Source organism: Daucus carota, chromosome 2 (assembly GCF_001625215.2).
Source record: "Daucus carota subsp. sativus chromosome 2, DH1 v3.0, whole genome shotgun sequence".
Lineage (NCBI taxonomy): Eukaryota > Viridiplantae > Streptophyta > Magnoliopsida > Apiales > Apiaceae > Daucus > Daucus carota.
The window spans coordinates 21,533,141-21,551,017 of NC_030382.2; the positions used below are offsets into that span (position 1 = coordinate 21,533,141).

At 36.2% G+C, this 17,877-nt stretch overlaps 2 protein-coding genes and 1 non-coding gene across 3 annotated transcripts; 2 read left to right on the top strand and 1 right to left on the bottom strand.

The window, feature by feature from the left end:
- Positions 1-695: 695 nt before the first annotated feature.
- LOC135150208 (secreted RxLR effector protein 161-like) lies at positions 696-1,783 on the bottom strand. Its single transcript, XM_064086354.1, has one exon. The coding sequence runs from the start codon at positions 1,753-1,755 to the stop codon at positions 997-999; it is 759 nt and encodes a 252-aa protein (XP_063942424.1). The 5' UTR covers positions 1,756-1,783; the 3' UTR covers positions 696-996.
- Positions 1,784-15,626: 13,843 nt separating this feature from the next.
- Positions 15,627-17,677, top strand: LOC108192452 (large ribosomal subunit protein eL32z). The gene is made up of 4 exons (XM_017371988.2): positions 15,627-15,738; positions 15,863-15,980; positions 17,108-17,289; positions 17,388-17,677. Exons 2-4 carry the CDS (start codon positions 15,891-15,893, stop codon positions 17,515-17,517), a joined length of 402 nt encoding a protein of 133 aa, XP_017227477.1. The 5' UTR covers positions 15,627-15,738; positions 15,863-15,890; the 3' UTR covers positions 17,518-17,677.
- Positions 16,618-16,702, top strand: LOC135150991 (small nucleolar RNA Z196/R39/R59 family). Its single transcript, XR_010289443.1, has one exon. It is a non-coding gene; the product is annotated as a small nucleolar RNA Z196/R39/R59 family (small nucleolar RNA).
- Positions 17,678-17,877: the final 200 nt, after the last annotated feature.

Genomic DNA, 17,877 nt, shown 5'->3' on the forward strand with positions numbered 1-17,877 from the left:
TATATGAATTCCAAAATTCACTAAATATAATTAACTGATTAATTATATTTATTCTACATCGTGAGTGATGCTTCTCAACATATCGCGACTATCCGGATAATATGAATTCTCTGCTTAGAATAACAAGAACCTGTCAGTGACTAGTTACCGTACAATTAACTCCTTCTACCCTTACAATATCCCGATTAAATACAAGGCATGGATCTCGTGTCAAGCCTATCAAATTTAATCATATGATTTCTTGTTCTTAATGCGAAGTTCATATTAATGCAAATTAGAAACTCCTTTCTAATTTCATATACTCTGGCCAGAGATTCCAGAACTTGCATAGAAAGAATAACATAGGATATTCTCTTCCTATACTGGAAGGGGTAGATCCTCTATTGACGTTAACTATCTCTATACATAAATCCCTATGCCCAGAATAGTCCTAATGGTTGTCCTTGAGACTAAGGACTAAACCAAAGCACAGTTCTTTACATATAAGATAACTTTAACGATCTCAAGTCTTAGGACACTTGTACAACTATCACTCAGTGAATAACTATTGACACGTGAGTAATCTCCATTAGTTATTCAACTTATCGAGTCATGTTCAGTGAACTTATTCCCCAATAAGCACCTACATACTGGCTATAGTGTCACCACACAAATGCCTATGAGAACAGACATCCTCCTTAAGGGAGCAAGCACAGTATGTACCAATCTTTGCGGATTTACTAACTTCCGATTAGTTATCCTATGATCAGGAACTGTTTAAGTCCAGAGTTATCATCTTCTAGATCTCACTATTATAATCTCATTATAATTCTAGAAGCTTTACTCCAAACTATGGAACATCTTATTTAAAACACTTTAAATAGATAAATCCCATAATAAAATCAAAACAAGTCTTTTATTAATATTAATGAAATCAAATACGAATACAAGAAAGTATTTCCTAACTCATCATACATGATTGGATTTAGGACAAACACTTTCAATCTCCCACTTGAACTAAAGCCAATCTCCCTGATATCTAATACCCATCTTCTCTTTATGACGATCAAAGTGAATCTGAGATAATGACTTTGTGAGTGGGTCTGCTACGTTGTTATGTGTGTCAACTCTCTCAATCTTGACATCTCCTCTTTCAATGATTTCCCTAATCAAATGAAAGCGTCGCAAAACATGTTTGGAATTTTTATGAGACCTAGGTTCCTTGGCTTGTGCTATTGCTGCATTGTTATCACAATACAACACAATAGGCTCCTCAACGCTAGGAACAACTCCCAATTCAGAAACAAATTTCCTCATCCAAACGGCTTCTTTTGCAGCCTCACTTGCAGCTATATATTCTGCTTCCGCTGTGGAGTCAGCTGTAGTAGACTGTTTGGAACTCTTCCAACTAATCGCACCACCATTTAGAGTAAACACGTACCCTGACATGGATTTACTATCATCACTTTCTGATTGAAAACTAGAGTCGGTATAACCCTCTATTTTCAACTCAGATTCACCACCAAAAACAAGAAAAATATCCTTAGTCCTTCGCAAGTACTTAAGGATGTTCTTCACTGCTTTCCAGTGGTCTTCACCTGGATCGGACTGATATCTGCTCGTCACACTAATTGAATAAGCAACATCAGGCCTAGTACACAACATCGCGTACATGATAGATCCTATTGCTGAAGCATAAGGAATCTTACTCATACGCTCTCTTTCCTCAGGTGTCTTAGGAGACATCTTTCCAGAAAGAGATACTCCATGGCTCATCGGTATGAGACCTCTTTTGGAGTTTTCCATGCTAAACCTTTTAAGCACCTTTTTGATGTATGTACCCTGGGTAAGACCTATCATTCTTCTAGATCTATCCCTATAGATCTTCATACCGAGAATATAGGACGCTTCTCCCAAGTCCTTCATAGTTAAGTTCTTTGATAGCCACACTTTGACTGACTGCAGCATCGGTATATCATTTCCTATAAGAAGTATGTCATCCACATACAATACAAGAAATGTTACCGCGCTCCCACTAACCTTCTTGTAGACACATGGTTCATCTATGTTTTTGATAAAATCAAACTCTTTGATTGTCTCATCAAAACGGATGTTCCATCTACGAGAAGCTTGCCTCAAACCATATATGGTTCGTAGTAGCTTACACACTAGGTGTTCATTTCCTTTGGAAAGAAAACCCTCTGGTTGTGTCATATACACTTCCTCTTCAAGTTTCCCATTGAGGAAGGCCGTTTTCACGTCCATTTGCCAGATCTCATAGTCGTAGTAAGCAGCGATTGCAAGCAAAATCCGAATTGATTTTAACAGGGCTACAGGCGAAAAGGTTTCATCAAAGTCAATTCCTTGCCTTTGTCTGAATCCTTTTGCCACGAGCCTGGCCTTATAGGTCTCCACCTGGCCATCTGCTCCAATCTTTCTTTTGTATACCCATTTGCACTCAATAGGCTTCACGCCCTCAGGCGCTTCGACCAAAGTCCATACTTGGTTGGTATACATAGATTCCATTTCGGATTCCATGGCACTTTGCCATTTCTCTGAGTCAACACTACTCATAGCCTCATTGTAGGTTATAGGGTCGTCATCATCAATGAAAGACAACTCATTGTCATTCTCAATGACAAGGCCATAATACCTCTCAGGTTGGCGAGTCACTCTCCCTGACCTACGAAGGGGCTGTTCCACAGAAGGCTGTTCAGTCTGAACAGGTGTTTCCTCTTGAACCGTAGTAGTTTGTGCTTCTTGAACTTCACCAAGTTCAATTTTGCTCCCACTGTTCCCTTCAAGGATAAACTGCTTTTCCAAGAAGGTAGCATGTCTGGAGACAAACACCCTATGATCGGTGTAAAAGTAATACCCTAAAGTCTCTTTAGGATATCCCACAAAGCTACATTTTATGGATCGAGATTCCAGCTTATCAGGGTCAACTTTCTTGACATGAGCTGGACATCCCCAAATCTTAATGTGCTTAAGACTTGGTTTCCTTTGTTTCCATATCTCATATGGAGTTTGAGGAACAGATTTGGAAGGCACCTTATTCAGTAAATATGCTGAGGTTTCCAATGCATAACCCCATAGGAATACTGGAAGATCCGCATAGCTCATCATGGACCGAACCATGTCTAACAAAGTTCGATTTCTCCTTTCAGATACCCCATTTAACTGTGGAGTATATGGAGGAGTCCACTGAGAGACTATACCATTTTCTTTGAGATAATCTAGAAACTCTCCATTCAAGTATTCACCACCTCAATCTGATCGAAGAGTTTTAATACTACGTTTGGTTTGTTTCTCTACTTCAGTCTTATATTCTTTGAACTTTTCAAAGGCTTCAGATTTGTGTTTCATCAAATACACATATCCGAATCTAGATCGGTCATCTATGAAAGTAATGAAGTATGAAAATCCACCCATGGCTTGCGTAGACATTGGTCCACATACATCTGTGTGTACCAATCCTAGCAAATCCGCAGCCCTTTCTCCATGTCCACTAAATGGAGATCTGGTCATTTTGCCCAATAGACAACACTCGCATGTAGGATATGATTCAAAATCAAAGGGTTCAAGTATCCCTTCCTTTTGCAATGTCCGTAGTCTATTTTCACTAATATGACCAAGTCTGCAGTGCCACAAAAAGGTGAGATTTTCATCATCCCTTTTTCTTTTATTAGTACGTTCAATTTGTAGTAAATTATGCTCTACGTCACATATATACAGACCATTATTTAAACTACCACTTCCATAAAGAATGTAATCTCTTTGAATTAGACATTTATTATTCTGAATAACAAACGAAAATCCATCCAAGTCTAACATGGGAATAGAAATAATATTCCTTATAATCGAGGGAACAAAGTAGCAATTATTCAAAACAATAGTCTTGCCCGTAGGCATATATAAATGAAATGATCCTACAGCTTCAGCAGCAACTCTTGCTCCGTTACCCATTCGTAGAATCACCTCCTCTTCCCCAAGAGTCCTACTTCTCCTTAGTCCCTGCAACGAATTGCAAATGTGAGAACCACAGGCGGTATCTAATACCCAAGTAGAAATTTGACTTATTGACATATTCACTTCAATCATGAACATACCTGAAGCAGAAGCGGTAGTCTCACTACCCTTCTTCTTCTTCAATTCTGCAAGGTAAACCTTGCAATTCCTTTTCCAGTGCCCCGACTTGTTACAGTGAAAGCAAACAGCTGTGCTTTTGGGGTCAACCTTGGCCTTCGCTGGATTAGTCTTATTCTCACCACCTTTCTTCTTTTTCTTGGGAGGGGCCCTCTTCCTTTTCTTGGAAGTAGAACCCTCACCAATAAGAAGAACAGAACTCTTCTTGGAAGGGAAACTCGACTCAGCAGTTTTCAACATGTTATGGAGTTCAGGCAAGCTAACATCCATCTTATTCATGTGAAAGTTCACAACAAACTGCGAGAACGAATCTGGAAGCGATTGCAAGACCAAGTCTTGGCTTAGCTCCCCATCCATGACAAAACCAAGTTGTCCTAAACGTTCAATCAAATTGATCATCTTGAGCACATGGTCATTCACAGATGTCCCCTCTGCCATTTTACAACGGAACAGCTCTTTCGATATCTCATATCGAGCTGTCCTCCCCTCAACATGATACAACTCTTGTAGATGAATCAGTATAGTGTAAGCATCCATGTACTCATGTTGCTTCTGAAGCTCAGAGTTCATGGAGGCCAACATAATACACTGGGCAACATTTGCCTCATCCATCCACGAGCGATGAGCTTGATGTTCATCATAAGGTGCATCATCAACAGGGGCCTTAGGCAGTGGTGAGTTAATCACATGGTCCAACTTCTCAGACTTGAGAACAATTCTCAAGTTACGAAGCCAATCAGCAAAATTGGGACCAGTCAACTTGTTAGCATCAAGAATGCTACGGAGTGATAGTGCAGAAGACATAATGTATATAGTAAATCTGTAAATGATGAACACATAACAACACTTAGCAAATATTCAATTTCATTTAAAAACACTATATGAATTGGGTCTTTATTCATAAGTGGCTCCCACTAGTTTATCCAATTTATACAACCCCCTAATTGAAAAATTAAGCATTCATAATGCTAGTGGGAATAGGGATCCTACATTCCATCACACAACCTCGGCTGTAGCACGAAACGTCATGCGACGTTCAATAGGCAGACAACTCTTGTCAATTACATCTTATGTTATTCCCTAATAAAACTTTAGCCTCTTGAATAATTGAGTCACGGCTGTAGCACGACAAACTCAATATTCTAAGTCAAGTCTAACCCAACATCTCGTACAATTAAATCAGTTTCCAACGGCCCACGGCTGCAGCACGTAACGACCAGTAGATTCTAATTCAATGTACACATCTCTATGTAATAGACAAGTATTTCTTATTTCGAAATCAAAGCCCTCGGTTGTAGCACGAAACAACAATGATTTAAAAACAAGAACTACTTTCTACCATGTTGGAAGGCTATGACCGACACAAGCCCGTTGTGTCATTGGCCAATTACTACTTGATATTATTTAATTTTAGAGGGATTATATTATATTACAATCATAATCATATTATAAAGAGATTCTTCCTTTTAAATTAAATATTTCAAATCAATAATCGATAATTGGATGATTCCCAGATCGGGGGGAGCATTGTCAAGAGGCGTCACTTAATACCCCATTCTTACAGATCGAAATCCGCTTTTGACAGAACCATCCTTTCTCTCAATATTGAAAATTCATATTTAATTACGTGTTTCATAAACACAAGAATCTCATGATTGTAATCATAATATTTTTATTAAGGCAAGAAACGATTCCTATTCTAGATTTTCTAGAGCACGCCTTATATTGATTTAAGTTCACCTAAATCTATCATCGCATGGTAAACATAGGCATATATCTCATATATATAATTAAATAAATAAGTAAGCATGCAAATAAAATCATGTTACACATTGATATAATGATGTATGGATTTATTATAGCATGTAACACAATTATAAGCAAGATTGCAAATAATGGGATGCATCAAATATCATCAAACAAGGCATTCAACACACTCCAAGGGCTGTAAATATTTTTTAAACAATTTAAAAAATCTGTTTCTTTATTCCACCAGATGCGTCTCGAAAAAACGAATCCAACGGTACCTTACACGTCTCAATCGGAGTTCGGACGCACCCGGAAAAGCCAAAAAACGAAATCAAGCGCGCGCGTCAACTGATGACGTGGCGCTGACGTCAGTGCTGACGTGGCAGGCAGTGCTGACGTGGCGCCACATCATCAGATGACGTGGCGCTGACCTGGCAGTTGACCCACCAGCGCTGACGTCATCAGATGACGTGGCGCTGACGTCAGCTGCTGACTTGTTTGCACAGTCAACACTCCCAGCCAATCAGAATGCGACACGTGGCAGATCCATGTCATAAATCAGAAAAGTAATTTTCAGGCAGAATTAAAATTAAAAATTCAAGAAAAATACTTTCTGACCTCAGAAAATTTCGAAAAAAATATGGAAATTTTCAGAAAAATACAAGGAACCCAGATCTGAAAAGAAACAAGCCTTTAAAAAGATTTACGATTTAATTCATAATTAAATCAATAAAGCCCTCGAATCATAAAGTCAATTTAAAAATCCATACGTATGAATAAAAATCTGAAATTTTTATCATGAATCTATATGCATACAACCTGGCTCTGATGCCATTGAAGGAATTTACGGAAGAGCGGAAGCATGATATAACAATTATTAATCCGTAAATCATGAATCGCGCATATAGAAAGACACATAAATATAATATACGATTTATGAAATAGTTTTAGAATCGAATTCTAACCTTTAAAAGCGATCCAAGGAAGACAAAGAGAGGTCCTAGCAGTTGCTTCTCAATGCGTGAAGCACTCTACCGGTATCCACCAAGATTAATCCTTCGATGAAGCTTTTATAAAGATGGAGCCCTTCTACTTTTGAGAGAGAGAGAGAGATGAAGAAGGTGAGGGAGGCTACTAGGTTTTCACAAAACCCCAGTTTTCTAAAGCCTTCTCATCTCTTTCTTTATATAGGGCCCTCCTAGGTTTTACACAATTATTATATCAATATATATTAATATATATAAATCCCACACTTTATCTTATAAAATGTTTAAATAATAATTAAAACTATTTTAATTATTATTATTTTCTAAACTCCTTAGAAAATAACCTGCTCTCTCAAAAAATCCCTTCATCAATAAATTAATCTTTTTATGGTGTGACCCTGTAGGTTCAATATTATGCCGATAGTAGAAATAAATAATAATAAACCTTTTATTAATTATTTATATGAATTCCAAAATTCACTAAATATAATTAACTGATTAATTATATTTATTCTACATCGTGAGTGATGCTTCTCAACATATCGCGACTATCCGGATAATATGAATTCTCTGCTTAGAATAACAAGAACCTGTCAGTGACTAGTTACCGTACAATTAACTCCTTCTACCCTTACAATATCCCGATTAAATACAAGGCATGGATCTCGTGTCAAGCCTATCAAATTTAATCATATGATTTCTTGTTCTTAATGCGAAGTTCATATTAATGCAAATTAGAAACTCCTTTCTAATTTCATATACTCTGGTCAGAGATTCCAGAACTTGCATAGAAAGAATAACATAGGATATTCTCTTCCTATACTGGAAGGGGTAGATCCTCTATTGACGTTAACTATCTCTATACATAAATCCCTATGCCCAGAATAGTCCTAATGGTTGTCCTTGAGACTAAGGACTAAACCAAAGCACAGTTCTTTACATATAAGATAACTTTAACGATCTCAAGTCTTAAGACACTTGTACAACTATCACTCAGTGAATAACTATTGACACGTGAGTAATCTCCATTAGTTATTCAACTTATCGAGTCATGTTCAGTGAACTTATTCCCCAATAAGCACCTACATACTGGCTATAGTGTCACCACACAAATGCCTATGAGAACAGACATCCTCCTTAAGGGAGCAAGCACAGTATGTACCAATCTTTGCGGATTTACTAACTTCCGATTAGTTATCCTATGATCAGGAACTGTTTAAGTCCAGAGTTATCATCTTCTAGATCTCACTATTATAATCTCATTATAATTCTAGAAGCTTTACTCCAAACTATGGAACATCTTATTTAAAACACTTTAAATAGATAAATCCCATAATAAAATCAAAACAAGTCTTTTATTAATATTAATGAAATCAAATACGAATACAAGAAAGTATTTCCTAACTCATCATACATGATTGGATTTAGGACAAACACTTTCATCACGACTTGGGATTTTGTGGGTACATCTTCTACAAACCCTCACGAGAACACACTCGTCCACTAGAGCTATCTAGGGGTTTAAAGGGCTTGTTGCATGTGCTAAATGCAACCGTGATCACCTACGGAAGTGGTACTAGAGCGAGGAAGGGCATGCACGCGAGAACGAGCTAAAAAACGAAGAAACGGGCTGCCAGTGGCAGACAGTAGCGCGCCCGCGCTAGTTGTTAGCGCGCCCGCGCTATCCACTGTCACCACTAGCGCGCCTGCGCTAGTTTAGCGCGGCTGCGCCCAGCAGAAGTGTCCCGGGCCGATTTTTGAAGCTTTTCTGATGGATTTTAGCAGCGGTCGAGGCCCGGTTGACTTGGTCAATGTACTTTATTTTCTCATGTGTAAAACCCTAGCCTCACTTGTATCGTAGAATATCGGATTATAGTTTATTCAGTTTTTCTCTTGTAATCAAGCACATTATCAGTTTTGTATTGGATCGTTCTTCGCGAGGAAGTGACAGTTTCGAGCGAGATCGTGAACATCAAATCTGTAACGTTGTGTTCTTTATTATTAATTCAAGTACTTTTATTCCGTTTAATTCTCGTAGTTTATTTATCATGTTTTCATTAGAACCCATGATGTCGATTAGTTCGATTATGAACTAACCGCCTTCATGGGATTCTAATGGATTTATCGATGTAGTCTAGTTAAGAATATTAATTACTTGAGTTTGCGACGTACATTGATTTCTTTGCATGAGCCGTGCTTATTCTTCTTAGGAGCGTAGCTAACTTCTAAGTTGTTTGTTAATTCTTTCTGAAGCGAGAGTGGATGATTGAATTTAGAACTATGCCATGTAAACATAGGATTATGTGAATGAAACATAATTTGTGGTAGACTTGAACTATTTTTATCACCCTGTGTAATCACGATAGACGACTTGCTATTAAACCTCTCTGCTTACACTACCGCTATAGAGATATAGGGTCTGAGCTTTGTTGGTGTCCATGAGATTTCTGTCTTAATTGCGGATTTTGATTGGTATGATATGTGTGCAACGAGAGTTGGCATGTATTACTTTCGTGTTGTCTGATTAGGATCAACAGTCGCATGTTAATCAGTAATTTCAATTCTAGACGAATTCGATAATGAAGTTAGAATCCCATGTGTTTTCCTATTCTGAATTTGATTAGTAAATTTAGTTATTAGTATAAAAGAACACATCCTTGTTAATTGTCTTGGCAGTGAAAATTACTCATACATTGTTGCACAGGTGCGTATTCTTAATTCACCAGTCTCTGTGGGAACGAACAAATATATTACTTATGATCACGTGCGCTTGCGTGTAGATTTTCGCGAACACACACATATTTAGAATTTAAACATAAATTTAACTTCGTGATTTCTTGCACACTTAGTAAGTCTAGACTACATAAACACAATCTCTCAAACTACATATATGTGCATCGGCTGATGGAGGAGTCTGGAGCATCCTGCTGGACCACCGTCTCTTAGGCACTATCTACAATCTCCACTGAGCACTCATACAAACACACTACTAACTATTCATATCCTGGAAAAATTGAGCGATTTCCATGAGTCGCAACTCAATGAATATACATCAACTTTAGTTTTAAAAGATACTGAGATTGTCTAAAAATAACTTATAGCGTCTTTGTAAAATCTTCCAGAAAATAAAAGAAAGTAAGGTTCTCGAAACAATTGTAAGAAAATATTCATTTTAATATATATTTCTTGTTCGTATTTATAAGAGCAATTAATATCTTTCATTCATAATATTATCATCATCCCAAATTACACCAAGATATAACATCATCACATATATGTTTTACTTAATCATAAATCACTGACATATGTTAATCATATATGCCATGAAAGTATGAACTTGTATCTATGCATGCATGCATCTCTGTTTCTCTTTCTTTTGCTATTGTGAACAGTTCACTGTATAATGCCCGTGTTTCCACATGTCCTCAAAGGATCCATGTGTGTCTGGCCAGCTCCGTCTATGTCCGACATAAGTCGGCCCCGTCTATGGCTGACATATAGTCTGCTCCGTAATTACCCGTAGGTTCCATATATAAAGGTGGTCATTACACAAGTGACTGTCACTTTGACTTTTTAAGTTATCACTGTCAAATGAATGTAGGATGTGCATATGACATGTTCTATATGCAGACTCTATGCTAATGTATCATTCGTGAAATCACACGTCAATACACATTCCATAAATACATGTACTTTGATATATCATCACATTACATTTACATCAAAAATATTTCACTTTACATTTAATCTCCTTTACAGATTCGGATGATATAATAATTCCTAGTATATTATTTGGGAATTTTTTTTTACTGTAAAATGAGCTCATTTGGAGTCCAAAAATATTTCACTTTTCCTTAGGGATGTATTGGTCTGATATTTTCCCACTGATCCCTGTCCACTCTTAATCTCGAGATTTTTCTTCAAACTCAATATAGGAATGTTCTAGAGACTCCAAAGATCATAAACGTACTAACCTTCTCTTCAGTATTCCTTCTGAAATTTCGCTGGTTTGGTTTAAAGGTCATATTGCAGTCCGGAAATCTTGGGTATCCGGCTCCTTTATTTCTTTTCATTTTTACTTTCTTGAGCTTCATAAAATTTCTGAAAATTCTTAAATGAGTTCCACAATTTAATTAGATACTCTAAGAAAATTCTTGGCTCATTTTGTGTCTTTTCTATTTTCACTTATTTTCTACTAACTGGATTTTATAATCACAGTTCGGAGCAAAATCCTAAAATTCTGACCGTACTTCCGTTCACTATTTCTCTGTTCTGGTAATTAATAAAATATCTAAAAATTATTCTAGAACTTATATTTTTACCCCTTCATGTCCTTTCTCCTTTATAGGGTCACTTTACTATTCGCAAATTCCTTATAAATTCTAAAGAAAATATTTATTAAATCTAAAAATCCCGAAAACTATTTTAATAAATTCAAAACTATTACAAAGCATTTATTTGGGACGAGGATGTGACACTTCACCTGGATCATTGCAGGATGGTCATGGACTTTGTTTTCAGGCCATGGAGCTCAATCCTGCATTGTCCAACCTTCCTTGGGAGCCTTCTATGCTGTGGAACCAAACCACTAGAAAAACTGGAACTTTTTAGCAAAATTATCCAACAAAAGTGAACTTAATATTATAGTATAATTGTGTTTGTCTGTGATTTGTGTGCAATGATAAAGGTCTGTTTGCTTTTAGTAAAAGAGACAACTGAGGGTATGAATTGCTAAGCCAACCCTAAACTTCGGAAACAAATCAATATGCTAAGATTTCTTCAGCATTGATGCTGACCCACGAACTTCCAACCAACTCAATCTAACTATTATAAATGACGCTGTATAAGTTGAATAACACTTACCATACACATCTCTTTATTCAGCTTATAGTTTTTAAGCACTCCCCCGTTAACCACCAGAATTTAAAGTTCCAGTACATTTCATATCCCAAATAATGTTATTATCCTATTGCTCGTCAAATTTCCCCACTGTTATCCATGATGACACTACAACACAGGTCTTCTATACATTTTCGCCGTATACATAATCATACACACACACACACACTCTCTTTAATCTACACACATATATATCACAAAAACATTACATAGTTTAATTAGTTTATCCTCCAAACACTCGATAAAAAATCTCCAGATAACAATCCTAAAAAAATAAAAAAGAAGAGTCAAAAACCCAGAAATTGAAGAAAACAAATCACCTTAACCTTCTTTCCCTTGGGAGGAGCAGCTTTGGTAGTAAAATTTCCTGAGACCTGCAACACGCACAAGGACAAATATTAATTTTGCAACGGAAATGTTCATTTCTGGTACTCTCAGACAGTATTATTTGGTATGTTTGTTGTTTAACTCTTTACTTTCTACAATTTTCTTTGTGCTTACATTCTGTGGTGAACTTATGGTCTGGTCATTTTGGTAGGTATAGGCAAAGACGTAGAAATATAAACATTAGAGCTTTGAAACACTGGTGTAGATAGACTTTGCAAGGCCTATTATTGTTAGGGTTATACTGAAATATTCGTTTGAAGTATATAACAATTATTTGAGAATCTTGAATGCATGTTTTCACATTGTCTGTATATTATATATTGTAGACAATCTAGTATCAAATGGGATAGCAGAAGATTAGATTGTCGAGTTCCTTATATAATATAATAAAGGTTCACAGTCTAAATGGTGTTAGACAAACCATTGGAACGACTGAAGTATTATTTGGAAATAGTTTATCTTGACTATTGAATAATACTTATATACTTTGTGTATATTGAACGGGATCAAAATAGTAGAATAATTGTTTCTTTAATTCTGACAATAAAGAACTAAGATTCTATGATGTTATTAATGCTTAAGTTTTTAATCCGGATATAGTGATTGACACTTGTATTTAATGCACATGCCTTGACTCATAAGTTAAGTAATTTATTTTAAATTACGAATTTATGTATTGGGCAATGACATTATATACAGAGTGGGATATTGACTATAGAAGGAAACCGTGTCCGAAAAATATATTCGGGTGATGATGTCCTCTTGAAAGCTCATAAAGATAATTATGCTTTAGTCCTGCAGGCAGATTTGTTCTTGCATAATTATAAGGTTGAGTGGATGATCAAGGATAAAAGATATTGATTAAATTAATTGTTAGAAATTAATTTAATTAATGGACATGCGATATCTTAAACATGGGGAATTTATAAGCAATTAATATGGGAGCCGAATTATATAATTAATTTACGGAATTAAGAAAGGTAGTGCAAATATTAATTCTTTAGTGGATTGAATTAATATTTAATGACATTGGGCCTGGCCCGGAATGTCATTGGAAGGCCTGACCTAATGGTCCATGATCCCTACTGTAGCCTATATATATTCTCGTTCTCCTAAAGCTGAAAGACACACCAAAAACGAATTCATCCTAGAGTGAGAGAGAGGCAGACGTTTTTCTCAAGGAGACAACTAGGGTTTTGGTTTTCGGAGCTTTAAGGAGAGGCACATCTTGGGAGATCGAAGGCCACACTTCGTCCAAGGAGAATCAAGGAATACAGTAGAAGACGTGGATTTGAATCGCTTGCGCCGTAGCGATTAAGGTTAATATTCTGTTCGAACTTTCAATTAGTATCATAAAACGCAGGGCCAATGTCCGATTGTTCCTACAATTATACATCCATAGCCATGACCCTTTTATCATCCAGAGGATCTAAAATGTGACAATATATTTGTCAATGGTAATCAAGAGGCAGTAAAGATTGGTAATCTTGGCCTTGCTGCAATACTCCTTAAATCTCATGCTGCTTAGAGTTTTCAATTTTTAATGCCAATTCTTGTAGGTGCTGCCTATGATTATAGAATGCTCGAATTACAATTCTTGTAACTCTTATGTTTCATGTATAACATAAGGACACTATGTGCTACACAGCAAAGATAGATTTATATTATATATATTTTTGTAACTTTTATAATGCATATCATTTGGAACACCAGAGTTCATGACTCTAGAGGTGTATGCAGAGGAATACAATGAATTAGTAGATATTTATGCATTCAGAATGTGCATTTTGGAAATGATCATAGATACTTTTTAGATTCGGATTATTTTCAATTAACGAACTAAATTCTCATATAGCAGAAATAATTCCCATACAGCATCTGAATCTGCTCTGCTCATAAAATTATCATGTCAATCACTCCACTCCACACAACACACTCTCACACACACACAAAACCGAAAACTAAATACCTTCAGAAATTGCTCTGCAGCCTTCCCCTTGGCCTCCTGAGCAGCAACGTGATTCCCCTACTAAAGTCAACAGAAAGATCTCCCATCTACAACAAAAACAACAATCTCAACATCCAAAAATTTCACTCAGCATGAGAAACATAATGCCATAAACAAAATACCTTCTGCGGACGCAACAAATATGCAAAATGCACATGTCACGGTTAAATTATAGAATATATAAGTATTACCATTTTGTAGTCTTCAGATATCGAAGAAGACCGAGTAAGCTCACCACCAATAGGTCTAGTATTGAAAAAAGAAGAAGCAGATTTGAGACCATAGCAATGAGCAAGTAGCTGTGACATACCACTTTGAAACAATCTAGGAGGTAGTAATGGCGTTGAAGGTGGATTCCAAGAAGTGTTACCTTGTAAATGCGTAAAAACTTAATGTGTCAATAGTAAGCTAAAAAAACACATCCAAAATTTAGAGAAAAAACACTCACCACTACTAAGATGTTGACCTTGAGCTGGTGGAGTGTGCTCTTTATGTGTTTGAACCACCCACCTACTTCATTTTCTAGATGAACCTGCGTAAGATACATTAAACCAAACACATCACTATAACTAAAACAAAAACAAACAAATAAACCAGGTAAACTCTTCCAGAAGATTGGGCATCAATTTACCTCCACCATCGTCGCGTAATGATGGCTTACAATCAAGATTCAGGTGATGATAATTACCCTGAAAAAAAATACAAACATATATGAAACTTGATTAGAAGACAGTGGTACTTACTCTAATGGTGGAACTTGAAAGTGAAAAAGCAACTGGGGACGATACCTCTTTCAAAGGTGGAGAAGATTTGTTCTGTAGCTTTTTTTGCTGTTGTTTTGAAGTTTTGAATTTAAAATTGAAATCAAAAGATGTTCTGAATTCAAGAAAATGGTCAAACTGTGAGCCAGCTGGGGAGAAGCACGGTAGAGGAAAGCTTAAGTACTGTGCAGCGAAAGTTTTTTTTATTGTATTGCCAAATGAAGCCATAGTGGAAGAGAGGGATGAGTGATTATTAGAAATGGGTTGGACAGTGTCAGGTGCTTAGACATGTGTCCAAATTCAACCAAAAGGACAAGTGAGCATGTGCTGGAAGAGTGTCAGGTGGAAAGCTTATACAAATGGAGAAATTTGGTGGCATTTTTTGTAAATAAGTATAAATTCTTGGGGCAAGAGGTGTAAAAATGTATTGAATTAGGAATCAAGATTTATGATTTAAGGGATAAATTAGAGAAACAATTTTTTCTCACTTAGATAGAAAATGATCAAAAATTACTATTATAGATTAAGTTTTTAAATATGCCTTACTTGATCTATTTTCACCGACTTAAATATATAAGAATATAAGAATATAAAAATAGCTGTCTGATAAAATTTTAAAATTATTTATCAGGCGAAATCATTAATATTTTATGTGCATAATATATCCTTAGACAAACAAAATCGATCCAGTATAAACCGAAAAATTAAAGCCCAAAATATAAGCCTTAAAGCCCAACAGCTCAAAACCCTACAAATGTTTATTTATATACAACCACCTCATCCCTCCTCCAACCTCTCTTCCAGCAGCTGCTGTAAACCCTAGGTCCCTCTCTCTCTCTCTCTCTCTCTCTCTCTCTCTCTCTCTCTCTCTCTCTCTCTCTCTGTCTATCCCCCTCTCCCCGTCTCTCTTTGTGTTATGTTGATTTGAGTTGCTTTGTTGTAAACAGACGGCGAGAAAGGTAAGGAGAAGGTAGGATGGCGGTGCCGATGCTGACAAAGAAGATCGTGAAGAAGAGAGTCAAGAAGTTCAAGAGGCCATGGAGTGACCGCCTCGTCACCGTCAAGGTATTACTTCTTTTTAATTCTATCTATTTTACTATCTTTTAAGTTTCATTTGATGATTTTTAGTTTGTAATGTGCCTCGAATATATGTTTTGAATCCAGTGGTGATTTGTAGATTCCTTGTTCGGAAAATATGTTTATATTACAAAAGAAAATGAAGACAATATTAGTTTTTATGAAGAAAATGATTAAATATCTCAGCTTTTACATGTAGAGTACTGTGATAACTTTTGGTTTCGATAATTGGGGGAATGTAATGGAAGTGATAGTATCTGTCGAGTATTAATTATTTTTTAAATGTATTTTAGTTTTAATTTTTTTTTGTTGATCGAGTATTTAATTTATTTGATTTGGTGTGTAACAGTGTTTTTGTTAATAAATTGGTTCTAGTTCAGTTATTTCTATGGGAGGAGTAACATAGTACAGGTTGACTCGAGTTTTTGTATGGATAGGAAGATATGTTCTGTTACGTCTGACCCATGTGTCAAATTTTAACAAGTATTAGCATATACCTGATATATCTGATCTTAGCCATAGTTTGAAGTTTAATTTCTTATCAATATCGATTTCAACAACCTTTACTGGTCAATACCGATGGGGTGATTGTGGTGTTTTTGTTTTGTGTGTCTTCTGTTGGGCTTGCAGTCTATGATGAAGATTGTATATTGTACTGATCTATATGTGATTAACATAAACAATTTCACCATCTTTCGACTGAGTCTGCCGTTGTTCATCTATGTTCTGTCTATTGTTGTTTGTCATTTCGTACTCTGCACAGATCATTTCATCTAAATTCTTTCTACTGTATGTCATTTCATACTCCTGTGAAGGTAGTTCCTGGGGAACTTGATTTAAGGGAGTAATTAGTGGTACAGTTAGCTTGTGTTTTATGTGGGCTTTTGCTTTTCTGTTAGTAAAGGCTTGTTATACATGTGCGCTTGTGAATTATAAACAAGTTCTGTATATCCTTGTTTAATGAGAAACCTGTTTACAGACGACTTGTGTTTCTGTTATTCAATGAGGAGCCTGTTTCCTAGAAGAGTTTCTTATGGCTTAGAAGTTTGACTTTGTACATGTACTCATATAAATGTTCATTCAATAACAATAATTCTATATTTAAACTTGTGCAGCCAAACTGGCGTAGGCCAAAGGGTATTGACTCCAGGGTTAGGAGGAAGTTCAAGGGTGTAACGCTGATGCCTAACATTGGTTATGGCTCAGACAAGAAGACCCGTCACTATCTTCCTAATGGTTTCAAGAAGTTTGTGGTACACAACACCAAGGATCTTGAATTGTTGATGATGCACAACAGGTAAAGCTCTTCATTCCCTTCCGTTGAGTGTTTATTTTTCTTGCCTTTTGTGTCTCAATGTCTCAATTAATTACTGTTTGTTCCTCATTGTTTTTCAGAAAGTACTGTGCAGAGATTGCCCACAACATATCAACTAAAAAGAGGAAAGAGATAGTGGAGAGAGCTGCCCAGCTAGATATTGTGGTTACCAACAAGCTTGCAAGGTTGCGTAGCCAGGAAGATGAATGAGTCTGGCTGAAGGAAGTTCAACATTACATTTAGTAGTGAACTTCCTGTTTTAGTTGTCTTGATGCTTTTGAGAAGATTCTATTATCATGTTAAGTTTTGGCTGATTCAGTTGAAATACAATGATGGTCTTACTTTAATTAAACATCTTCATTCCTGTCTATTTTCCATTATTATTTGTTTCCGGCTCATTCTTAAGTTCTCATGCAAGTTTTATTTGTTGTCGCTCTAGTATTTTCAACTCTCAATTGATGGACATGCAAGATGGCCAGGAACATTTAGATAATAAAATTTTAAGGTTTGATAAGTAAGAAAGCACTTTTCATCTAGCCAACCTGTAATAAAACACAAACACATAGCGTT

Coding starts and splice junctions, on each gene's coding strand:
- LOC108192452 (XM_017371988.2), top strand. CDS start 15,891: ATGGCGGTGCCGATGCTGACAAAGAAGATCGTGAAGAAGAGAGTCAAG. Junction 15,981..17,107: donor ACCGCCTCGTCACCGTCAAG/GTATTACTTCTT, acceptor AAACTTGTGCAG/CCAAACTGGCGTAGGCCAAA. Junction 17,290..17,387: donor TTGTTGATGATGCACAACAG/GTAAAGCTCTTC, acceptor ATTGTTTTTCAG/AAAGTACTGTGCAGAGATTG.
- LOC135150208 (XM_064086354.1), bottom strand. CDS start 1,755: ATGAGCCATGGAGTATCTCTTTCTGGAAAGATGTCTCCTAAGACACCT.